Here is a 22569-nt window from a genome sequence, read left to right as displayed (position 1 = left end):
CGTACAGAATCTCTGAAAAACAGTTTGATCAATGTGACTATTCCAGACTGTGTTTTTAAAGAAACCTGAATGGTGCTGATGATAGAACTAGTATAATTTTTGTAGTAAATCCTGAGCACTATCAACTATGGCATCAACACAGCTAAGGATCATAATGACTAAATCTGTGTGGAACTAAGCAATGAGATGAGTTAATAACAACTTGCACAAAATACTAATACCTGACAACTTTACTAACATCTCAGGCTTCTAAGAAGAAAGACACTGGGAAGAACAGCTGTTGAATTACGACACAGAAATGTAACTCAGAAACCATTTTAGAAATCAAACAATCCAGACAAAAAAAGGCCATCACTATTTTAGGATTGCATTATAAAAGGAAAAGGTGGACAATTCTTTCTGCAGAACCAGTGTAACTATCTTGATCTTCCAGATCAAGAGACGTAATAGTATTATTACTCTATTCTGCCTTGGCCAGACCACAGCTGGAGTACTGTGTCCAGTTCTGGCTGACACAATTTCAGAAGGATATTGAGAAACTGGAACGTGTGCAGAGGAGGGCAACAAAGATGATCAAGGGTCTAGAAACCAAGCCTTATGAGGAATGGTTGAGAAAGTTGGATATGTTTAGCCTGGGTAAGAGAAGACTGAGGGGAAATGTGATAGCCATCTTCAAATATCTAAAGGGCTGCCACATGGAAGATGGAGCAAGCTTGTTTTCTCCTGCTCAGGAGGGCAGGACATGAAGCAATGGATTCAAGTTACAAGAAAGGAGATTCCAACTAAACATCAGGAAGAACTTTCTGACAGTGGAACAGACTCCCACAAGAGGTGGTAGACTCTCCTACTTTGGATGTTTTTTAAGCAGAAGTTAGATGGCCATCTGTCATGGATGCTGTAGCTGACATTCCTGCATTGCATGGAATGACTCTAAGTATCCCTTCCAACTCTAAATTTTATGACTCTGTCTTTGATAATCTGAGCCTAGTTCTTTGACAAGTCAGCAAGCAGAAATGTGCATTATTCTAATCACTTAAGAAAGCACTATATGTGAAATCATTTTGTACTCAACTAAATCCCTAGCACATGCTCTGGTCCATGGGGTCACAAAGAGTCAGACACGACTAAACGATTAAACAATAACAAAATCCCTACCAAATTATTATGGTAGAAAGCAAGGCAAAAAGGTTTTGCTCGCTCATACTTTTCATAGTTTAAGAACTATTTAGAGTTACTGCGCTTGAAAAACCTTCCTGAGGCTTGTTCTTGACTTACCCTGTAGCCTTCAAGATCCCTCATTTGAATTTGTAGCAGAGAAAGGTCCCTCAAAATTTGGAGATTGTCCTTATCCCATTTCAGTGCATTTCTATAACATTTGATGGCTTCATCATATTTCTTGTCTGATCGTTGGAGGAGGCCATACACATGCCAACCTGGAAACCTCAGTTAAGGTAATCCATTTTGCAACAATTGAAAATGAGAAACAACTCATTCAACTATTTCCAAGTCTGTAAATGCTTTCCCCCCCTCAGCTAGAGAAACCTGTAACTAGTATACCAATACAAACTAGCATAACACTTACAATGAAATATGTGTAAGGATCCTCGGAGTATTAGAAGTCAGCCCTTAAATACACAATTATGCGGCCCAAATATTTCTAAGATTCTGCTGCTCAGGCACTCACTTGAATCTGGTCTGTAAATAGAATTAGTAAGGTACATTACGGACTAAAAGCTAGGATGGTTGCTCCAAAGGCTGTAATATAACTGTTCAAAAAGTTTCAAGAAATGCCTTTTAGAAGGTACATAATACGAAGGGAGAGACTACATTTTATGTTCTAGTTTATATAGAATGTTTTCTGTTTATTTTTTATTGCTTATCATTTTCTTTGTTTGCCAATCTAATGTGCACATTGAAAAGGATACAGACATGACTCTTCAAGTCATTTCGTAGCCCCCTTCGCACCAATTCATATGCCTCTTCTTTTTTACCTAGGCAGTTTAGCGTTAGTCCTTTCATAGCCAGGGTTTCTAAAAAGAAAAAGAAAAAAAATCATTACCAGCTGTGCCAAGCCATAGTAATAGTAATACATATTTTGAAGTTTTATGAACAGAGAAACTGGTAGCAGAGACTTCTATCAGTAGATTTTGTTTTAAATTCCAAGCAGCATTTCTATAAATCTGAAAGCAGGGATATGCCTATTACACAGAAGTGCTTCTGCATCTTTAAGAGCAAATCCCTTTTCTGTTGGAAGATGCCCTTAATTTTTGTTCAAACAAATAATTCCTTACTGATTGAACATTTATTTGTAGTAGATTCCCAGAAGGGTAACTGTATGTGCTATGACTGGCAGGTTTCAGTGGATCTTAATTGTTTCAAATGTGCAGGATCTCAGGAGCAATTTATCTCTCCGCAAGAGATCTGTGACTGGATGTCGTGCCATACCTTTCTTCTATTAAAAGCAGTATTTGTTGGGTCTCTGGACCGTAATAAAGATTGATTGATTGATATTAAAAGCAGTGGGATATGGGATGGGGCATGTTTTGTGCTGAAGAGAAGAATGGGATAAGATTATTTACGGTCCAATCTTTTTAGGATGAAAACAACAAAGTGTCCATCTGCAGGCAGAACCACACACCCCAAAGTCACTTTGAAAGGTTGGGAGACTATCTAGAGCAGATGTTGGGAAAACAGTGGATAATAGAAAAAGGAGAAATCCTATACCTGATCAGAGTCTATTTGTGCGACTCTGGATATCACCCACAGGTTTTTAAATCTGTATTTTAATTGTGCTTTTAATTTTTAATTGCTTGTATTGTTCTATACTGCATTTTAATTGTTGTTTCTGTTTTGTGAGCCACCAAGAGAACTTATTTCATGAGATGGTAAATTCAGTTAATAAATAAAGTTAGTGCTCCTCGGCATAGATTCCCAATACAATTCCCTCCATCCCTAAACCTGCTGTGCTTAATTAGTTAGTGCCCATTTTCTTCTCTGCAGCTAATAACAACTTGGGGCAAAGGGTCAATTTGTATCATGGAATTGACATTAGGTGTGGGGAGTGGGGGAGAGGACTCATCTTTCAGGTAGTGCCAGATAGGCAACAGCATCTGTATAAGCTGATTCAATAAGTTTAAGATAACTCCTGAAGAAGGAACTTATTCCAAACCTCGTTGCGCTACAATAAACATTCCAAGCTGGCACTGAGAATTTCTGCATTCTTTTTGTTTCTTCTGCCTCCCTCCTGGCTTTGTGTGTGTTCAAACACATACAAAGATTGCGTGGGGCAATCTTAAGCCAGAAGGGCTTTAAGCACAGTGGTACACCATGACCTGTTGCATGCAGAAGGCCTCAGGTTCAATCCCTGGAATCTTCAGTTATGAGAAAGTCACAGAATCATAGAACTGTAGAGTTGGAAGGGACCCTGAGGATCATCTAGTCCAACCCCCTGCAATGCAGAAATATGCAGCTGGTCCATACAGGGATCGAACCTGCAACCTTGAGTGTTATCAGCACCATGGTCTAACCAACTGAGCTATCCAGGCTCAAACCCCTGCCCAAACTACTGGACAGCCACTACCAGTCAGTGTTGACAATACTGAGCATAATGGAATAATGGTCTCTGACTCAGTATAAGGCAGCTTCCTATGTTCCTCTAAGCTAAGAAAGTGGGATGTTCTACCTTAGCATACCGCCTCTTCCCAAAGTCACCCTCCCCAACCCCACAAGCCTTGAAAACAGAAATGAGTTTGGTTAGAATAGCAGCCAGGGAGAAGGGATTGTGGGGATGTAGGCAAGACTGAAGAAGGGTTCAGGGCCTGTCTCTTCTCCATATGCAATCACCCACTCCACTTTCTGTATTTCAGTGCCAAATGCTGTTTCAAGGCAGTTCTGTCACCATCACATCTACTACCACTTTCAGTTTTTCTTAGCAGTTTACAAGTCTAAGAAATGTTCCAACATATCATGAATGTGGATACACAGGAGAATAATTGCCCTTCAATTACAGACCTTTGTATACATTTTGGCCATTTTTCAAAAGGTCTTTCGATTTAGGCTTTGTTTTCATGACTGGAATGAGGCTGAAGTTTTTTAAAAATTCAATTTCATAATTCAAATTGAATTGTAGACATATATTGCTACCCAATCCAAACCATAAGGATGAGGCAAACTATAAATATAAGCCAATTTTAAAACTTAATATGTTCAGAACCAGTACTTGTTTATGTAGAAGTCTGAAGACTCACCTCCATGTTCTGCAAACTTTGGATTGGAAAGAATTTGTTTGCAAAATTTCAAACCATTTCTGTACTGTTTATGTTCATAACACCTCTGTAAAGACAAAAAAAAAAAAAAATCCAAAGCAACTGTAACAAATGTGATAGAAATAAGCTACACTCATAAACCCTTAACCATATCAAGCAAGAATGAATCCAACCAAGTCATTGCATGAGCAGAGCAATTTTTGCTCATGCAGCAGAACTTCCCCTCCATCCCCTGTGCACCTCTACATCCAGCCAATTTGCTCTTGGGGAGTGGGTTGAGAAAACCAGATTTGGGGATGTTCACAGGGACAGCAGAGGGAGGGAAGTGGCTTTGTGTGAGCTAAAATTGTTCACTCATGCAAATATTTTGTTGGATATAACTTAGTTTTGAAGGGATACGTGGGTGGCAACTTTAAACATGAGGGATCCCTTTAGTCGCATGTGCTAACAGTTTCTAGCACAAGTATTTCTGCTCTTATTGTGTTCTGTATACAATTAAAGGTTGGGAGAAACAAATTTCAGGAGTAAAGAACATGATTCTTCCAAACACTTCAGCAAAATGATAAATAGATATTAGTAAGAAGAAAGTTATTCCTAGTCTATTCCTGAAAATGACTTGCCCCATTGCAATTCACTGTTAAAAGCCCAATGATTTATTACACAGGTAGTATATCATAAAGTTCATAGAATCATAGAATCATAAGAGTTGGAAGAGACCACAAGGGCCATCGAGTCCAACCCCCTGCCAAGCAGGAAACACCATCAGAGCACTCCTGACATATGGTTGTCAAGCCTCTGCTTAAAGACCTCCAAAGAAGGAGACTCCAGCACACTCCTTGGCAGCAAATTCCACTGTCGAACAGTTCTTGACAGTTACATCACAAGTTTTGCTTTCATCGCAGAATGTGATTGAAGATTTCATTTTTCTAAAAACTAAGGAGAATCAAAATAAGCAAAGTATCTTCTAGAGCATTAGTGTTCACCATTCAAAGTCCAAATCAGAAACCTGGGAATGGGGGGCGGGGGCGGGAATGAGTCACTGCCAGAATCCTAACTTCATGTACATCACAGAAAATCAGAGTTTGAAGTTAGTGTGTTTCAGACAAAGCATTGTTACTATTAACAACAGTTTGTCAGTTCAGGTGGAATGACAAACAGCATTTCTGCAGAAATGAAGCGTCTGAGCTTATCCTCCCAGCTATATAACAGGAGGGTAGGGTAGAAGCAAGTGAGCCTGAAATTCACATCACATCAAATTATGGTTTAAAGTGTGAACTCAGCCAGTCTCTGGAGATGGCATGGGGAAAACTGGGACTTATATATGGCAAAGCACAGGCCCTGAGTTATGGCTCATCCCAATTGTATAAGTTTCACAGTAAAAATAAAACTGTCCACATAAGAGTGATAAAACAGCCATAAAGGCTGCATGCTAAGTAGTATGCAGCCATATTGAATGTTAACTAACTTATCTTAAGAACCAACTTTCTTTTTTTTAAACAACAACCCTCAAAACTAATTTACTCTTGGGGAGGATGCTACTAAAGAACTTAGGTTATTCTACATACACATGCTTGGGAAAGTATGTTCGTTAACATTCATTTCTGACTAGATTAAGAGACCCATAAGTAATTTCAAAATCATTCTGAAGCTCCACATTTTCTGAATCAATCGAAGTCCATCTGTGGCACTATCAATAGTTCTTCAGCCCAAAAGGAACATTATTGTCTATGTATTATAAAACCTAATTAGAATTAATGTATAAAAGATCTACAGTGCTCAATGCTCAACAGTTTGGCACAGTAGGTTTCTTCCATCACAAGTTGTCTTTGAAATTTGGGAAATGGTGTGTTGTGATTTTACTCCCATACTCAATTTTGTCTTTTTAGATATAAGGGCAGAAAAATAAAAAGAAATGACACCCCATGGAGTATCATCTCTCTAATAAGCTGTCATTAATAAGGAATTTATTGCTGGGGGAAGTCATTTATTCTTCACATTGCTAAATTAAGAACAGCCCATTAGCTGCTCCTGTAGCTTAGCTATAAACTTGTTTACACAATCAGAATTCAGAAGGTCACTTTCCCAAGAGGTTCCCTTTGAACCACCTCTCTGCATCCTTATTAAGAACTTCTGGCTGTAGCAGCTCAAGTCATCTGGGCTATTATCAATGCAATAGTGAACTGATGCTGCAGCTGAAGCCAAACCTGCAGTTTAGGTTGCATATACAGATACTCTGTGGCTGAATTCCATGTACTTTCACTCCTATTGAAGTTTGACCTATATAATAATTATATCCATAAACATTTAATGTCTTGCCTATGACTGATCTTGCTTTGCCAAAACAGCAATAACTTGAATCTAGTTAAGATGCTTCATTACTCTGTTGAGTAGGGAGCTATCCTACAGATTCTATCAGTGACTCTCCAGGGTGTGTCCTAAAGTGTCATGCTGAGCTGGAAAAACAGCCCCATGTTTCCAAATGTCTACACAAGATAACAACCACATTGATATACCAAGGAGCAATATGAACATGGAGAAGGGAACAGTCACCTTTATTTGGGCTAGTGATAACTGTGGTCATCAACTTAATTTGCTCTCCATATTTATAAATAGCCCTTCAATTCAATAATTAACTCCAAAAGTCATTCAGACCACCAGGCATTTAATGTACTAGCACAATGTTGCACAACCAGGTTTATGCAGCATAGTCTATGGCTAGCTCATATATATATATATATATATATTATGTAGGGCATTTTACTTCTAACTCCAGGGTTCAAAACCATTCTGCAAATAAACTACTAAATATACAAATAGTGCTGATTCTCCCTATGGTTATTGTTACCTCTGAATGCGAGTAAACACTTTAATTTATTTAATTATGGCATTTTTACCATATTTCACCTTTCCTCCAAGGAGCTCAAGGTAGTGTCATAGTTTTACACTCTAACTACTACATCACACACCACTGTGCCACACTCCCTTTTACATATATGCACTGGGAAGCATGTTTTAAATTCTACACTTTTTCATGCAGTGACCAAGTGACTGTAGCTTATTTCTGCTAAATTGTTTAAGTTATCAGTGCTATTATGAAAGGAAGGATGCTACAGGCAATATTTGAAAACAAGACATTTGAAGTTTACTTAGTAATTAGTGCAAATTTCCACAGTGCATAGGCTCACTATACTGGTTGCTTACAAGTTTGATTCTAGCTAATCTAAACTTATTTAAAGCATTAATCTACCAACTGGTGGCTTGAGGATTTGGTTACATCCAAGTTGAAGTGGGTTGTACCAGTTGCAGCACTACTCCCTTTTTTGTTTTGCATGCTATTATCTCGGAAGGAGAAAGAAGAGAACAGGGAGCATGGAGAAGTGGGGAGAACAAGAAAAGAATAGAGAAGGAGAAAATCCAAGAGAAAGATGGACATCTATCAGAAAAATGAGAAGCAGAACATATGTTGCATGTTGGGTCTGAAAAACCGAAGACTACTGGCGTAAGGGGTACGGGATAAACAAGTAATAGAGTACAGATATAATTCCTTGCAATAAAAATGAAATCTGAAGAAGTGTGCATGCACACGAAAGCTCATACCACGAACTAACTTAGTCGGTCTTTAAGGTGCTACTGGAAGGAATTTTTTTATTTTGTTTTGACTATGGCAGACCAACACGGCTACCTATCTGTAATAAAAATGAAATGTTAATGCAGATGATCAGTTATAGAGAATGCTAACTATGAACCTATTGGCAAATTCATGATCTATAGTGACACACAATACGTTTCTTGCAGTAGGCATATAATCATGCATCCACAGTGACACCGATAAAGGATTTATGCAAAATCAGTGGAAAGCTATGCAGGAGTTTATTTGTTGTAGTTTTGTATCTTGATGACAAAGTTTTTAGAGAAAAACTGAAAAGAGAGATACTGTATTCTGAAGGCCAAATGTCTCAATCATTCTTTCCAAAGTTTTCCAATCACAATAAGTTTTCATTGGCCAGGTTCACATGCAATGCTAAATCACAGTTCAGTTTAACAATGAAGCCTTAAAATCATATCCACCACCCTTTCTTCAGAACAGCTTCAAGGATATTAGAAGCTTCTGCTTTAGACTAACCACAGTTTAGTTTATCTCTTAACCAAAGCTAATCTCAGCTATGGTTTGTGGAAACAGAGCAGAAAGAAAGCAGGAGTCTTCCATCTCCTCTAGGGAGGCAGACTGAAGTTGCTAAAGATTATTAATCAGTTTGTAAGCTGAAGAACGCAGGTGGCGCTGTGGGTTAAAGCCTCAGCGCCTAGGGCTTGCCGATCGAAAGGTCGGCGGTTCGAATCCCTGCGGCGGGGTGCGCTCCCGCTGCTCGGTCCTAGCGCCTGCCAACCTAGCAGTTCGAAAGCACCTCCGGGTGCAAGTAGATAAATAGGGACCGCTTACCAGCGGGAAGGTAAACGGCGTTTCCGTGTGCGGCTCTGGCTCGCCAGAGCAGCGATGTCACGCTGGCCACGTGACCCGGAAGTGTCTCCGGACAGCGCTGGCCCCTGGCCTCTTAAGTGAGATGGGCGCACAACCCCAGAGTCTGTCAAGACTGGCCCGTACGGGCAGGGGTACCTTTACCTTTACCTAAGCTGAAGAACAGCCTCTTCAGCTTCTGAATGTGTAAGGCAACCCTACCAATGTCCACACAGTCTCTTCTTACACTGGAAATTCTCCAGAGGATGCTAACTGGTGATATGCTACTTTAGAAGTGATATCTGATGGCAAGGAATTATAACTGAGATTTGAGGCTTGGTTTAATTAATGATACATAAATGGTATGATACAGAGCTCTAAAAGCAATAAGGCTTCTTAAACTACAGATGACCCAAAGGTGAAATTCCTATTTAATCCTTACTTATCTATGGGAAATGAATAGTTAGTATCTAGTTAACTTATCACCATTCAAGCAGGTAAGTTTAGAGAGACCCCAAATACCAGAGTTTTCATTTAAGATTTAAAAAATTGAAAATATGCCTACCAAAAGAAAATTATGAGGACACTAGGGGGATATTTGCCTTTCCTATTAAAGGTCACCCACCTGCCTTATGTTTCTACCATTGGTCTGGTTCACACATCATGGTAAGCCACAGTCTGAAACAAACTTTGGTTTACTGTGAATGAGCCATTGGCATATGCCTCACTCCTCCCTTTGCTGAGCTGAAAGGCAATAAACCACAGCTCTGTTTTAGGTTTATGTGCAAACAAGAGCTTGTGGTTTATTTCTCCTCAAACCATGGCTTCTTCTCATGGAGTGTTTTGAGAAACAGAAACTAAAGTAGTGCTATGCCTTCCTTCCCCCCCAACTGGCAAAAGGCAGAGTTGGGCAGGTGCAATTTAAGAAACTTGTTTAAACACACTGCACATTTACAGTGCACATTTACAATTAACTTAGTTGGTCTTTAAGGTGCTACTGGAAGGAATTTTTTTCTTTTATTTTGTTTTGACTATGGCAGACCAACACGGCTACCTATCTGTAACTGCACATTTACAGTAAGTCATAGTTTATTTCTAACTATGGCTTACTGTGACATGCAAATGGGGACATGTATAAAATTTCCAAAGCTAACACGGCCCTTTTTATTTTGTAAATAGCCTGCATACTTTTCAAAACCCATTTAAACCTTCATTAGTAATCTGCAGTGGGCCCTGCTAGACCACTTTACCTTTGCTTTAATGCCTACTCATAGCAATAGCATGCATGCATGTGAAATATGCAGTGCTTACCTTATGAAAATATGAAGTGGAAAAGATTACACATACCAAGCATACATGCTATGGGGTGTGTGCTGATCATATTTAGGTATGCCAAAGATTTGGAGGTGGGGTAAGCATACTATGCCACACATCCCACACGCACAGCATGCTCCACTTTCTAGCAGACCACTTGGATTGGCTAACATCAGTTTCTTGAAGCTGAGCACACATGCATTTTCATCTCAGTTGTTAACTACACATTGCACTGATAAAAGAAAGTCCTAGAAAGCAAAGCTACAGGTTCAGTAATCTAGATGGGAAAAAGCAACTGGCATTAGCTGGCTGTAAACTGGAATGGTAGCAACTGTTCTAAAGATGTAGCTGCATAGCTGCATTTATTTGATTTGCCATGCATCTGAAAACCTCAGCATAAGAAACTAGACAAGTTTAGCACTTTCTGAGGATAACAACTAATCTGGGTGAGTCCCTTAAATGTGCTTGATAAAAGCATTTTACAGACCTGTTCATTTGCATAACATTGTTAAAATGTACACAAGCAAGCTGGGGCAAGCAAGGAACATTGAATTAAATTCCTCATCTTATGCTGAACTGGTTGTTCCAAAAGCATGCGTCCAATTGCAACAATGAAGCAATAATCACTCCATGCTTTACTATGGCTCAAAGCCCCATGTTAGTCATGGTAATGTCTAGGTTCTACACTTCAGGAGTACTTGACCTCATTACTGAAATTAAGCAGGTGCTTAATTTTCACCTGCATAACTTATGAGATCACATAGATAACACAATCCTTTTCCTTATCAGTTTTCATGTTGTCCATAATATAATTGTACCCCAATTTCTTTCAGTGAGGCTATAGTGTGCTACTCATGCAAGTCCGCAGGCTCAGCAACCACAGAATTTGAACACTACAATACTCTGGACACAATCTAGCACATGTTCAACTGTATTCTGCCCTAGTCAATGGGACTTAAAACACTTTAATCAATGGCTAGATTGCACCTAGTATTATTTACAATTATCATTTTAATACCAAGGCCTTATAACTACTTGGGAACAATTCAATATTTCTTTTTCCTAAGTTGTTTCTTGAGCACAGATTGTTCCACAGAAACACGTTTGTAAGGGTATTATTAATAGACAATCAAATAATTTATGAATGCAAAGCATACCAGATAACCAACCAGCACATTGATTAACATTCTCAAGAAAGAAATCCATTTGCTTCTAAGTTTTAATAGATAAAATGTAAGGCACCCTTAACTACAGTTTCTTAATAAACAATGTTTTCAGTTGCCCACTTCACCAGTTGTTTCAATTAAGAGTAGAATCCTAATCTCACCTGCCTGGGAGTAAGCCCCGATGAATTTAATAGAATTTATATCTGAACAGACATTAGTATTGCACTGTAAAGTAACTGATCTGTAAAAGATTGGTGGAGGTATTCCCCCCCCCTTTACTTACTGATTTAATAAAAGGATTAAACAGACTAAAAGAACTATACAAATCAGCTTTATTTTATTTTAGAATTGTAGTATGGACTACATTATTATGACAACTTGGCTTAGCATCCTATGTATCCTTAAATGAATACAATGAGACTTACTTCAAAGTAGCCCTTAGTAGGATTGTTTCTGCCTACCACTACTTCGTTGCATGTACATTCTAACGCTGCACTTTTTAAAGTACACAAACACACAGGATTATTTTCAGTGGCGTGTGGCACAACTGAGTCCCCTAAGCCTATTCTACATTAGCAGGCATGAACTACACAGCGCGCACGAGCTGCTGCTCCCTCCCTGTTCGTCACCGGTCTATTCTCAACCCTCTTAAAGGAGCGTGCAGTTCCCCGGGAATCTGAAGTCGATCGCCGAGAGACGCTGCGCGGATCACTTTGCAGAAGCACCGCGCGCTCAGGAGGGCAAGGGCAGAACAAAACCTTAGCGCGCGTCCCAAGTTGGAGAAACTCTCCCCAACTTAAATGATAAACGCTGCCTTTCCAGCTTCCCCGCAAATCCGCTGGATAAAAGCCCCTTCCCAGCCGCGCGCCTTTCTTCCCCCACCCACCACGGTCGCCAATGCTATTTTTAGGACACCCTGCTGGCGCACGAGACCCCCGCCCCCCAGCCCCCGCCAGACAAGAATCTCTTCCCGGCCGCGCCTGGAGCGGGGGATGCCCGGCGCGTTCCACGGGCGGCTCTGGAACGAGGAACCCCTCGAGCTCCAGGGGGCACCTGTCAGCGGCGCCCGGCGCGGGGGGCACCGGGGCCCGGCCTCTTGCAAGGGGGCCGAGCCAGAGGCGGGCAGGCAGGCGGCCTGGGGCAACGCCGCCGGGGCCCACTTCCGAGGGGCAGCGAGCGAGGCGCCGCCGCCGCCTCCCAAGCCCGTGAGGGAAGGAGCCGGGCGGCCTTTCTCCGCTTGTCCCCCCCCACCTCGACTCACCAAGATGCGCTTGAACAGCGCGTTCTCCTTCGGCGGGAGGCTCACGGACGGCATCGTCTCCGCCGCTGCTGCCGCCACCACCGCCGCCGCCCTTCTTGCTGCTACCGGGCCGGTGAACCAGCTCCCTCCTCCTGCCGAGGCTTGAGCGCTGCTGCCGCTGCTTCCGCCGCCGCCGCCGCCGCCACCTCCCGGGAGGGACTGCCCGCCAGGCCGCCGCGGCTACCACCACCAGCAGCAGCACCGCCGTCGCCTGTTGCTGCTGCTGCTGCTCCTCCTCCTCCTCCTCCTGGCGCTTCCTCCCCAAGCGGCCTCCGCAGCCGCCGTGCCCGCGCCCACTTTACCCCTGGCCCCGCAGCGAGCCCGAGGCGGCGGGCGGTTCACGTGGTTAACTGAACAGGCCGGAGAGAGGAGGCGCCGCCAAAATGGCCGCCGCCGAGGGCTTCCCCAGCCGGGTCACCGAGCCCCGCGCGCATGCGCCACGACCCCGTCCGCCGCCACCACCTCCTCTGCCTCACGTCTTCGCCCTCTTTTCTCTATGTAGGCTTAATAGCCCCTACAAGGTAAGTTGAGAAATGAGAGCACTCTCCCGCTGGGAACTGTTGGAGGAGTGCGCCTGCGCGGGCTGGGGGGGGGGGGTGCGGGCGCGTGAGCGGGATGCTTACTAAGCTTGCCAGTCGCGTGCAGCTCAGCAGGTAGGTGAGCGCAGGAGCGCAGCAGCCCGGGGCTGGTGTCCTGCAGCCACTTAGCTGAGAACTCGGCAGGACTTACTGTCAGAGTACGTCCCCCATGAGCTTCTCCATAGACATGGGTAGTAGTGAATTGTTCAACAGGGGCGAAGGGAATGGTCTCTAGAGTGGCGCGAGGCAGATTTCTGGGCACCACTACAGAAATCCGAATACCTGCTGGCATAGTATTAGTCGAAAAATCCACAGTGGCAGTAATTGTATAGTCATCTAAACTTTTATCACTTGTTTTACTTTGGTGGTGGTTTTACATTTACATGGTGGTTTTACGTTTACATTTAATTTACATGGTGGTGGTTGTAACCCAAGGGGGTTTCTTTATAAACAAAAATACTCTACATTTATTCTTATAAACCACTATACTGTACATTTATTTTGTTTGTGTTGACTTTAAGTACTTTTGGAAGTGGTTTGGAAATATTGTATCCAAAAAGCTGTGCCTTGTAACTTGGCTTTGTGTATCAGCCCATTAAAATTAAAATAGTCACAAGGGTTGTAATGTTGTTGACATCATCACACTATGATTGAGATTCCTGAGTTGGACTAGATGACCCTCGGGATCCCTTCCGTTTCTACAACTCTATGGTTCTATGGTTCTATGAAATAAATATCATTCACGATCTATATATAATTATATTTGTTTCTGCACTAAGTGCCAATTTTCATGTTCATCCAGGATATGCTACACAAATGAAAACCACAATGGCAAGCTTAATGTTAGGATTAAATTATGCTTAACACAAGGAGAACAAAGTCCCATAGAGTCCACTGCCCTGTTTCCACCAGTAGCCAGCCCAGATGCTTCTGGGAAGTCCTGAAAACTTATGGTACATCAAAAGCTTTGAACACAAGGAACTGTACTTCTACTGTAAACACTTCTAGAATATTATTTAAGACATTATAATCAAGGATGAGGTATCAGTGGCCCTTCAGATGTTACCGGACTCCAACTCCGCCCACTAGTATGTTCAGTGGTCAGAGGTAATGGGTATTGTAGTTCAGCAACATCTGGAGATTCCTCCTCCTCTTATATTTTTTGAAAATATAGTAATGAGCTCTGCATCCTGGAGAAAAGTTGCCCCAAGTTGCTAAATACAAGGAAGGTCCATAGCTGTAGACCCTTAGAGGTATATGTTATGTAGTGAAGTTTCACCCTGGGCCAGCAGGGGGATACTGTATATAGTTTTCACTCAGGTCTGTAGATAGTTTTCACTCAGGTCCACGTCAGTTATTTTAGGCGGGAAATGCTGGGCTGTTGTTGCTACAATGTTGACAGCCGGCTGCCTATAAAAGCAGGCCGGCTGAGCTGTTTGCAGTCAGTTCGATTCCAGCTTACAAAATAAAGAGCTACTTGGAGAAATCGCTGTGTCGTCTGCTATGTCAACCCACAACTTAACAGTATAAAGACTTGAAGATTTTGTGTAGCTGTCAATGTTAAAAGCCGTTTGATGTTTAATCCCCTTTTGAAGCCATCTTCACATCCTGTGGCAGTGAATTCCATAACTTAATTATGTATTGCTGTACACTTCTTTTCCTTCTGCTTACTTCCTCTTTTGTCATCCCTGCAAGAGCCAAGTTCTGTTTCCACACCTACACACGCTTGATGGACCTCTTGCAATGTTAAACTCAATGCACTGGAAGAACCAGTTTGTGATATTGCCTTCCTGCAACAATGGCAATGCCTCATTAGCCTTTGGCACATTATTACAATTATTAAGAAACAGTAAATTGGTCTGAGGATGACAGACAATTTTCAGATTGCAAGGAACCGCCTTTTCATAGACATGAAACTTTGCATGTAACGCTGACAAATGGCTTTTCCGTCTTTGCTGTTTAATTAGAAATTAAGTGTGGCCAATGTTATTCAGTGTAAGTGCTATTGTGGGGCTTTTTCCAAGGATAAATGTGCATATAATGGCATGTAGCCTTGCAGCGCAACCCTGTGCATGTTCAGTCAGAGTTCCCACTGAGTTCAATGGGGGTTTATTGCCAGGCAAGTGTGCATAATACAGCATAAATAGCAATAGCACTCCAGGCAATTGGACTGTCTCAGACTGCAATCCTGTACATGCTTACCTGAGAGTAAGTCCCAATGAACTCAATGGAACATAACACTTCTAAGTAGACCTGTATGGGTTATACTCTTAAGGTATGAAGCACAACAGTAAGATCTAAGACAGTAATACTGAAAGTGGGCTGTTGAGTACCCTCATGTCAGTTGCAGTACTTTCCAAAACTTCTGACAGAAACATTCATCTTTAGCGGGTTTCAGTGGAAGTATTGTATATTTGAGATATGGACTACTTGTCTGCATAGTCTACATCACTTGTTCTGAAACAATCACCTATTAAAGTTCATAACCTATTGTACAATTTTGCTTCTGTCGAAATTCTCACAAGTGGCCGATTGGTACAGCCTTCCTGCTGTTAATTACAATATCCTACATAAGAAATGCCATGATAAAGGCAGAATAATATCTACTTTTATTTATGAAAATTCTAACGTGAGCATGCTGCTTCCGCAGTGTGTGTTCTAAAGTCACGGAAACACAAAACCACGGAGTTTTTTTTTATGCTCTACTATCTCCTCACAACTCTCATGACTGATTGATGTAAAGGCAGTTTCGTAGCTGCTGAGCCAGCGTCTGGCTTAATACTGTATGTTTATAGGGGAGAGCGTTCCGAAGCAGCCACTACCTACGGCCATGTGACCAGGAGGGGGCGCCCTCCCTGCCTGAGTCCTCTCCTTCCGGATCAGTTAAGAAGCCCCGCCCCTGGCGCTGTTTGATTGGCGTGTTCACACTGTCGCTCAGGGAACCTACGTGGAGGAGGAGGAAGCAAAACAACATGGCGGCGCCCTTGCAGGTTGCGCGGAGGTTTTTGCGGTTATCAGGAAACCCAATCCGAGGTGAGTCACGGGGGCCCTAGTGGACCTCCCTCTCTTTTCCTAACCTGGGCGGGTCAGAGGAATGAGCTATTTCCCCACCTGCCCTTCCTCAGTAGCACCCTCGTTGAATGAACGTGGGAACGCTTCATCCGAATCTCCTACGTGTAACCTTCAGGGTCTGCTGGTTTTTCCTGCCCCAACTGTTTCCCACTCTCCATTCTTTGCTGTGAGTTTGGATGGCCTGGGCCTTTCGTGCTCAAGCTGCTAGTGGCGCCCCATAGTGGCGGGCTAGAGCATTGCCTTGCAACATCGGCGATATCGCTGTGCGGGAAGAAGGGTTGCTGTGGATGAGCTGAATGGACATCAGTTACCCCTTTCCTTACGTAAACTTTCACACCCTGCCCAATTTTCCGTTTCTTACAAGCTCCCTGTAAGAAGCTTGTATGTTATTTCTTTAGTAGCTGGTCCAGTGCACGTGTTGTTTTATTTACTCCTATTCTTTTTTTTCTGACTCCCTAGAGTCTCTTTCGAAGAGTAGGACTGAAAAAGATGTATGCCAGAGATCCTAGAGCAGTGGTTCCCAACCTTTTTTTTTATAGCCATGCCTCATCTAGGCATCTCTAAAATCCTGATTCCCTCCCCCCCCCCAACAATATAATTCTTCACATTGAAAAAGTGAACACCTATTCACGTGGAGGAAGCCTAAAAGGCCATTAACTGATAATAACTCATTCTCGAATTGCCCCCCTTAAAAATCAAATTGCCTCCCTGTGGGGCATGTGCCCCACGCTGGGAACTGTGGTCCTAGAGAGTTGGCATAGGGCAGAATGGGTAGAAGGTAGATTGGGATCTACTGGTAGATGTCTGGGTGACCTGCAGTATTTGACAAGGCTTTCTACCTGTCAACTGTCTTAAAAATAGCAACAGCAAAACACTTTTTGCATCTAAACTAGGTGGCTAAAATTAAGGCGGCTAACCAGAAGCAGACTTCTGTGTGAAAGGACTCTTAGCTCAGTTTAGTTCTCTTACTGAAAACAAATTCCTAATCTCGGACTGTGCTCAAGTGGCACCCTTTTGTAACTCTATAGATACATCATTTGTTTCTGGCTGTATTTGGTATGTATTTGGGTTCCAGTAAACAAAGAAAGTATATCTGACCTGTCTGAAATCTGCTGGTCCCTGAAGTAACTAATGATACAGCAGTAGCAGAGGCTGTTGGGAGTGTTGTCCAAAACAGCTGGAAACCACCAGGTTGGAGAAGGCTGGGCTACATGGTCTGATGCTAAAAAGCAGTTCTTGTGTGTTGCATTTGCCTGTGCTATTTATTAATATCAAAATGAACTCGGTTCTTTACCTCTCCCCCCTGATAATTAGACAGCCATTAAAAAATACAATAAACTATCTTAGTCACATCTTCCCTGCACCTGCTCCCAAATACCATGGACCGTTTTTACTCTCATCTTCCCTAATCCTCTCCATGGATGTTTCTTCTTCCTTGCCATGTTTTCCTTTAGATTATGATTTGTGTGGAGATAAGAAGTGACTGAAACAAAGCACGTATTGGTGCTTTGTCTATAAAAGAACTTAAAGCTTTTAAAAAAATATTTTCATGGTTTGGGTGAATTAAGTGGGAACAACGTAGCATAATACAGTGGTACCTCGGGTTAAGTACTTAATTCGTTCCAGAGGTCTGTTCTTAACCTGAAACTGTTCTTAACCTGAAGCACCACTTTAGCTAATGGGGCTTCCTGCTGCTGCCGCGCCGCCAGAGCAGGATTTCTGTTCTCATCATTCTTAACCCGAGGTACTATTTTTGAGTTAACAGAGTCTGTAACCTGAAGCGTATGTAACCTGAAGCGTATGTAACCCGAGGTACCATTGTACTGAAACTGTAAGAATAGCAGTAGATTGGTTTTGAAAACATAGCCTAGGTTAGAACAAAAAATAATTTTTGCAAGCAAGCCACAACGAAGGAGTCAAAAAGAACAGTGACTTGGTCTATATTGACCGAAACAGAGACATTAGGGAACAACTAGAGTTGTCTCCTGAAATACTGAATATTAAAATATCAGCGCTTAATACTGTCTCTTTCGTTTGCCCTGATATTGCTAAAAGAACCCTTTCCTATTATCTGCTCCATCCCCGTTAGACAAAATCCATTCTAAAAACCCTGTTATGTATTCTTTCCTTTAACACAAAATGTTACCACATTGCTGTGCTATTCTTTACAAATATTAATTCATATAGTAACTGCTATGTCAGTTCATCATATGGAATGAACATTTCCAATTTGTACAGTTTCTGCCACTGTTCTTATAAGTCAAGGTGATCGATGACTGACTGAAGAATTATTCCAACAGAATTCAGTGAAAGCCCCTTTTCATAAGTAAACCGCTTGCTCTCTCCTCCAAAATTTTGTCTCAGAACTAATATGTTTCTAAACTCCTTTATTTCAGAACCATCTCGTTCTGCGTTCAGGGCACAGCCTGATGATATAAGCAGACCGAACTGGGTTAAAGTAGGCCTGACTTTTGGTGCCTCAGTAGCAATATGGGTGCTGGTAAGAATTACACTGTGGATGTGATTAGCAGTGTTTTCAAAGTAACTCTTCCTTAGTCAGTTACTTTTGTCAATAAAGGAAATGTGATAATACGTTATGCTTAGTTTGGGTCCACTAATTACTAATCATTTGAAAAATTACAGTTCCACATTCAAGGCACATTGTTGATTGGCTTGGTTTGCACATATGCCAAGTCATTGTTTGTTTAACAAATCACAAGTTAACCACAAGTTGTTCCATGAATGATCAGTCAAACCATTACTTTTTTCTTCTAAAGTTTGGTTTGTTTTCCAGCTATTCTTGTTTGGTGAGTGGCCAGGCAAACCATAGTGCTGAAATCTCAAGCCATAATTAAAACAAGATGAGTGTTATAAACCAATAAATCATGTCTTCAGATCTTGTTTTCTTGGCAAACTATAGATAAATCTGGGCAAGGTTTGCACAGTAATCATAAGCCATAGTTTAATAAAGTGTGGTTTAGCTTTATGATGTGCAAATTAGACCACTAAGTGTTTATATGAGTGGAAATGCATTATTTAGCAGCATTTCAAAGTATAAGAATGAGTAAACTGTTCTTGCTACAGCTTTACAAATTGGAAACTAAAATTTACACCCACTCAGCCTCCAGAAGGTTCCCCACAAAGGAATGTATTCTTCCAGCTGAAAAAGGTTGCCTACCCCTGCAATAATAAATATTTAATTTTGAATGTATAATTAATCAAATGGTTTCAGATCAGCCCTTAACACTGATCACTTAATGCCTGTCCACCCTAAAATAATCATTTTGACTCTGCGTGTCTCATGCTCTTAAACCATGTGTATTTATTTTTTAGCTCCTAAAGCAGCATAATGAACATCAAGCAGAATATGAAAGGCGAAAAGCAGAGAGAGGTTCATAATGGAGGTGCTAAAATTATGGTGAGATCTGAATAAAGCTATAAACCTCACTTTTTTCTTGTTTATATAATAATCCAACTTGTAAGATTGTTGCCTGTAATGAACAGCAGAGATCACAAATGTTGCAGTTTTGTCATTAATACTCTATTGCTGTTTTCTTCAGTTTTTTAATGTCCTAGTTGACTCGTTTCTTTAAAAGTATTACATTTCTGCTATATTTCAAAATAAGTGCCTTGGTCTGCTTATTGTGTTGCTGTTTTTAAGTTAAGTGATCTGTCCAAGTTACTTCTTATGGTGCCAACTAATGGCTGACTTCCCCATCTGCCCTGCACTCTTCAGTTCCACATCCAAGACTTTGTCCTTACAGTAAAATATAATGACTGCATTCCAACATAATGGTAAACCATGCTAATGGTTTATAATTATGAAAATGAGCCTAGGGAAGCCTCAGGCTCCTCTACTCTTCCTTTCACCCTTCTTTGTCATGTGAGATGGAGGAGTTTGGAAGCTTTCACTTCTGATTTTGGTTAATCACAGCTTAGCGATATGTCTAAACCATGGCAAATTGTGGTTAGTTGAAGCAGACCAGTTTTAAACCATGGGGTATGAACCTGGCTTGATTCAATTAACCATGTTTCAGGATTTTCTAACCTATGATTAGTCAAAATTATAAGTTGAAGCTAGATTTTGCCAACTGTGCCTGTGGGAGAACACATGAGCCTGAGGCTCACCTGGGCTCATTCTTACAATAAAAAGTAATTGCGTATCATTATATCCAAATGTAGGCTACATTATATTCTCAATTGTTGCTCAGAGCTCCTGTTCCCCATTGTTTTAAATAACAGGACAGTAGGAGAAGACAGAAAGTGAGTCTCTTCTTCATTGTATTATCAGCAGCCATGCAGCTGCTAATTATAGATGTGTAAATATGTATTCTTGGCCTTGTTTTCTGTCATCTCCCACTAAAGAGCAGAAAGCAGGACAACTATGATGATTGCTGCACCTTTGGGAGATGCAAATGATTGATTTTGTGATACGGTTTGCATTCTGCAAATTCTCAAACACACTGCTATTTTCATTAAAGATTGCCTACTGGACATTCACATAGCACAGTCCCTGTGCAGTACTCTGCTGACAGCATGGAATGGATGGAGGCATAGCATGCTGCTCAGTTCAGCATTACACTGTTTCTATAGCAAACTCATTAATCCTGGTATTTTGTCCATTGTTTCCCTATTAGTATGTTCCTGGCTTTTAAACTGGAGTAATCACATTCTACTTTAGCAGCTTGTGATTATTTAACAGACTAATTATTGATTAAAATACTGTTTATCTGACTAACTATCATCAGTCACTTAGTCACATTAGGCACTTAGTTATTAGTTTTCTGTGACAAAAGAGACAGACCAAGAGTACAAAGAGTACTCAGGCAGGGTTAGGCAATCACTTTCCCCATTGTTAATTTTGCATCAAAATCCGTTAGACTGTCATGTTTCCTGACTTTGAAAATACCCTGTGGGCCATGTAAAGACTGCACCTGTACATACTATGGCTTAATTACCTCCTCTCTTTTCTAGGTTGAAGATGGTCTCCATAGAAACTGTTACAGCCAATGCATAGTCTACAAGGATATTTTTGTGTTAGTAGATAACCCATTGGTTGTTGGATTAACTCCAAACTAATTCTAATTTTCCTGAAATAAAGCAAAGAAAGCATGGAAGGTGGTTGAAATCTCTATGCTTCACATGGTTGCTTCTAAAGGCTATAAATAAAATATATTCCATCAGAAAAAGTTTCTGACCCTATTTTGTATAGAAAAATAATGTATGACAGTGCAGTCTTGTATGTTGAACTCAGTAGGACTTTGTCTCACAGGTGTGTAGGATTGCAACATGATTTACTGAGTTCACTTGTGCATATTAGCATTTGTAGTTCTTCTCAGCATTTTTGTTCATTAACAGCAACTCTAATTATTATTTATTTACTATCAAAACTTTGAGGCTACTGCCACTGTAGCTATGGTTTAATTGCAGATCATATGAGAAGATGCTGCTGCTGTGTTTACATTGTTTACTTGGAGTAACAGTGCAGTAATAAACTGCACTGTTTACTTGGAGTAACAGTGCAGCATAAGGAGAATATATGGGATATACTGGAATTTGGTTCAACTCTTCAGCTTTGCATTATTTAAGTTTCCCTGTTCATTTCTTGTCAACCGCAATGAGACTCCTCTGTATAACAATCTTATGAGGGTATTCCTAAATATTTCCTCAACGTGTAATACTTTCACAGCAAGTGGATGATTCATTATCCCTTAGATAATCCACACTACTCTTTCATATTCTCAAGAGTTGTTTCTAGAATTAGAGTGGATTCTTGAATTAAGTTATATTTCAAGGTTGGTTCACCTACAGCACTTTTCTGCGCCTCTTCTTTTCAAGCTGAAGATAATTGGCTGTGTCACACTATTATATTTCCAAAGACTGCAAGGCTTCCTTTTCTTTATTTGTCCTTTGTTAGGTTATTTTAAAAAATATTTTGCTTCCCATTGATCCCAAGGGGAGAGAAAATAAGTATTCCAGCTCTAGGGTAGGAATACTTTCCCACTCACTCTGTTCTGAAGGCATGTCAGTTCTAGCAGACGGGGATCCACAGCATTCTGTGTCCACCAGAACCTCCCCAGAGACCATAAGATTGCAGCCTTAGTCACATTATTCAGTTGTAACTTCCTTTATATTCATTAATCTGCAGCATTGTGTGTGGCTTCTTGTACATGTCATACCATCCTGTAGAAGCTATGCAAAACAATCTTATGGCAAAATTAAATCCTGCTGAGTTAACTGAGGCCCAGATTACCATACATAGGATGGCAACTGAATGCAAGCACTCAATACTTTTAAGAATCTATTTTGATTCATTTGAAGGTTTCCTATAAGGTTTATAGGCACATGTTATTTTACAGACATTTAGCAGAATTTTTTGCAATGTTTTTTGTTCTCATCCCATTTCCTACTTCTTGTAGTA

At 41.1% G+C, this 22569-nt stretch overlaps 2 protein-coding genes across 3 annotated transcripts in view; one reads left to right on the top strand and one right to left on the bottom strand.

Annotated features, from left to right (window-relative positions):
* NAA15 (N-alpha-acetyltransferase 15, NatA auxiliary subunit) overlaps window positions 1–12725 on the bottom strand; it is a 33205-nt gene extending 20480 nt beyond the window's left edge. The window contains exons 1-4 of the mRNA XM_079989489.1: window positions 12460–12725; window positions 4248–4332; window positions 1926–2030; window positions 1276–1433 (exon numbers count right to left, since the gene is read on the bottom strand). Coding sequence (XP_079845615.1) covers window positions 1276–1433; window positions 1926–2030; window positions 4248–4332; window positions 12460–12513 — 402 coding nt within the window. The 5' untranslated portion in view covers window positions 12514–12725. The remainder of the gene's footprint in view (window positions 1–1275; window positions 1434–1925; window positions 2031–4247; window positions 4333–12459) is intronic.
* A 141-nt stretch (window positions 12726–12866) lies between these two features.
* Window positions 12867–21337, top strand: NDUFC1 (NADH:ubiquinone oxidoreductase subunit C1). 2 transcript variants are annotated; one of them, XM_079989519.1, is made up of 5 exons: window positions 12867–13019; window positions 15872–16109; window positions 18545–18648; window positions 19482–19566; window positions 21123–21337. In XM_079989519.1, the coding sequence occupies exons 1-4, from the start codon at window positions 12882–12884 to the stop codon at window positions 19545–19547; spliced, it is 546 nt and encodes a 181-aa protein (XP_079845645.1). In that variant the 5' UTR covers window positions 12867–12881; the 3' UTR covers window positions 19548–19566; window positions 21123–21337. The 2 variants fall into 2 exon arrangements, with proteins under 2 accessions (XP_079845645.1, XP_079845646.1); XM_079989520.1 differs by having other exon boundaries at window positions 12916–13019; window positions 16015–16109.
* Window positions 21338–22569: the final 1232 nt, after the last annotated feature.

This window comes from Podarcis cretensis (genome assembly GCF_951804945.1).
Source record: "Podarcis cretensis genome assembly, chromosome: 9".
NCBI lineage: Eukaryota > Metazoa > Chordata > Lepidosauria > Squamata > Lacertidae > Podarcis > Podarcis cretensis.
The sequence above is the reverse complement of the archived record's forward strand: the minus strand, read 5'-3'. Positions and strand labels throughout refer to the sequence as shown.

Coding starts and splice junctions, on each gene's coding strand:
- NDUFC1 (XM_079989519.1), top strand. CDS start 12,882: ATGGCCGCCGCCGAGGGCTTCCCCAGCCGGGTCACCGAGCCCCGCGCG. Junction 16,110..18,544: donor ATCAGGAAACCCAATCCGAG/GTGAGTCACGGG, acceptor CCTTTATTTCAG/AACCATCTCGTTCTGCGTTC. Junction 18,649..19,481: donor CAGTAGCAATATGGGTGCTG/GTAAGAATTACA, acceptor TTTATTTTTTAG/CTCCTAAAGCAGCATAATGA.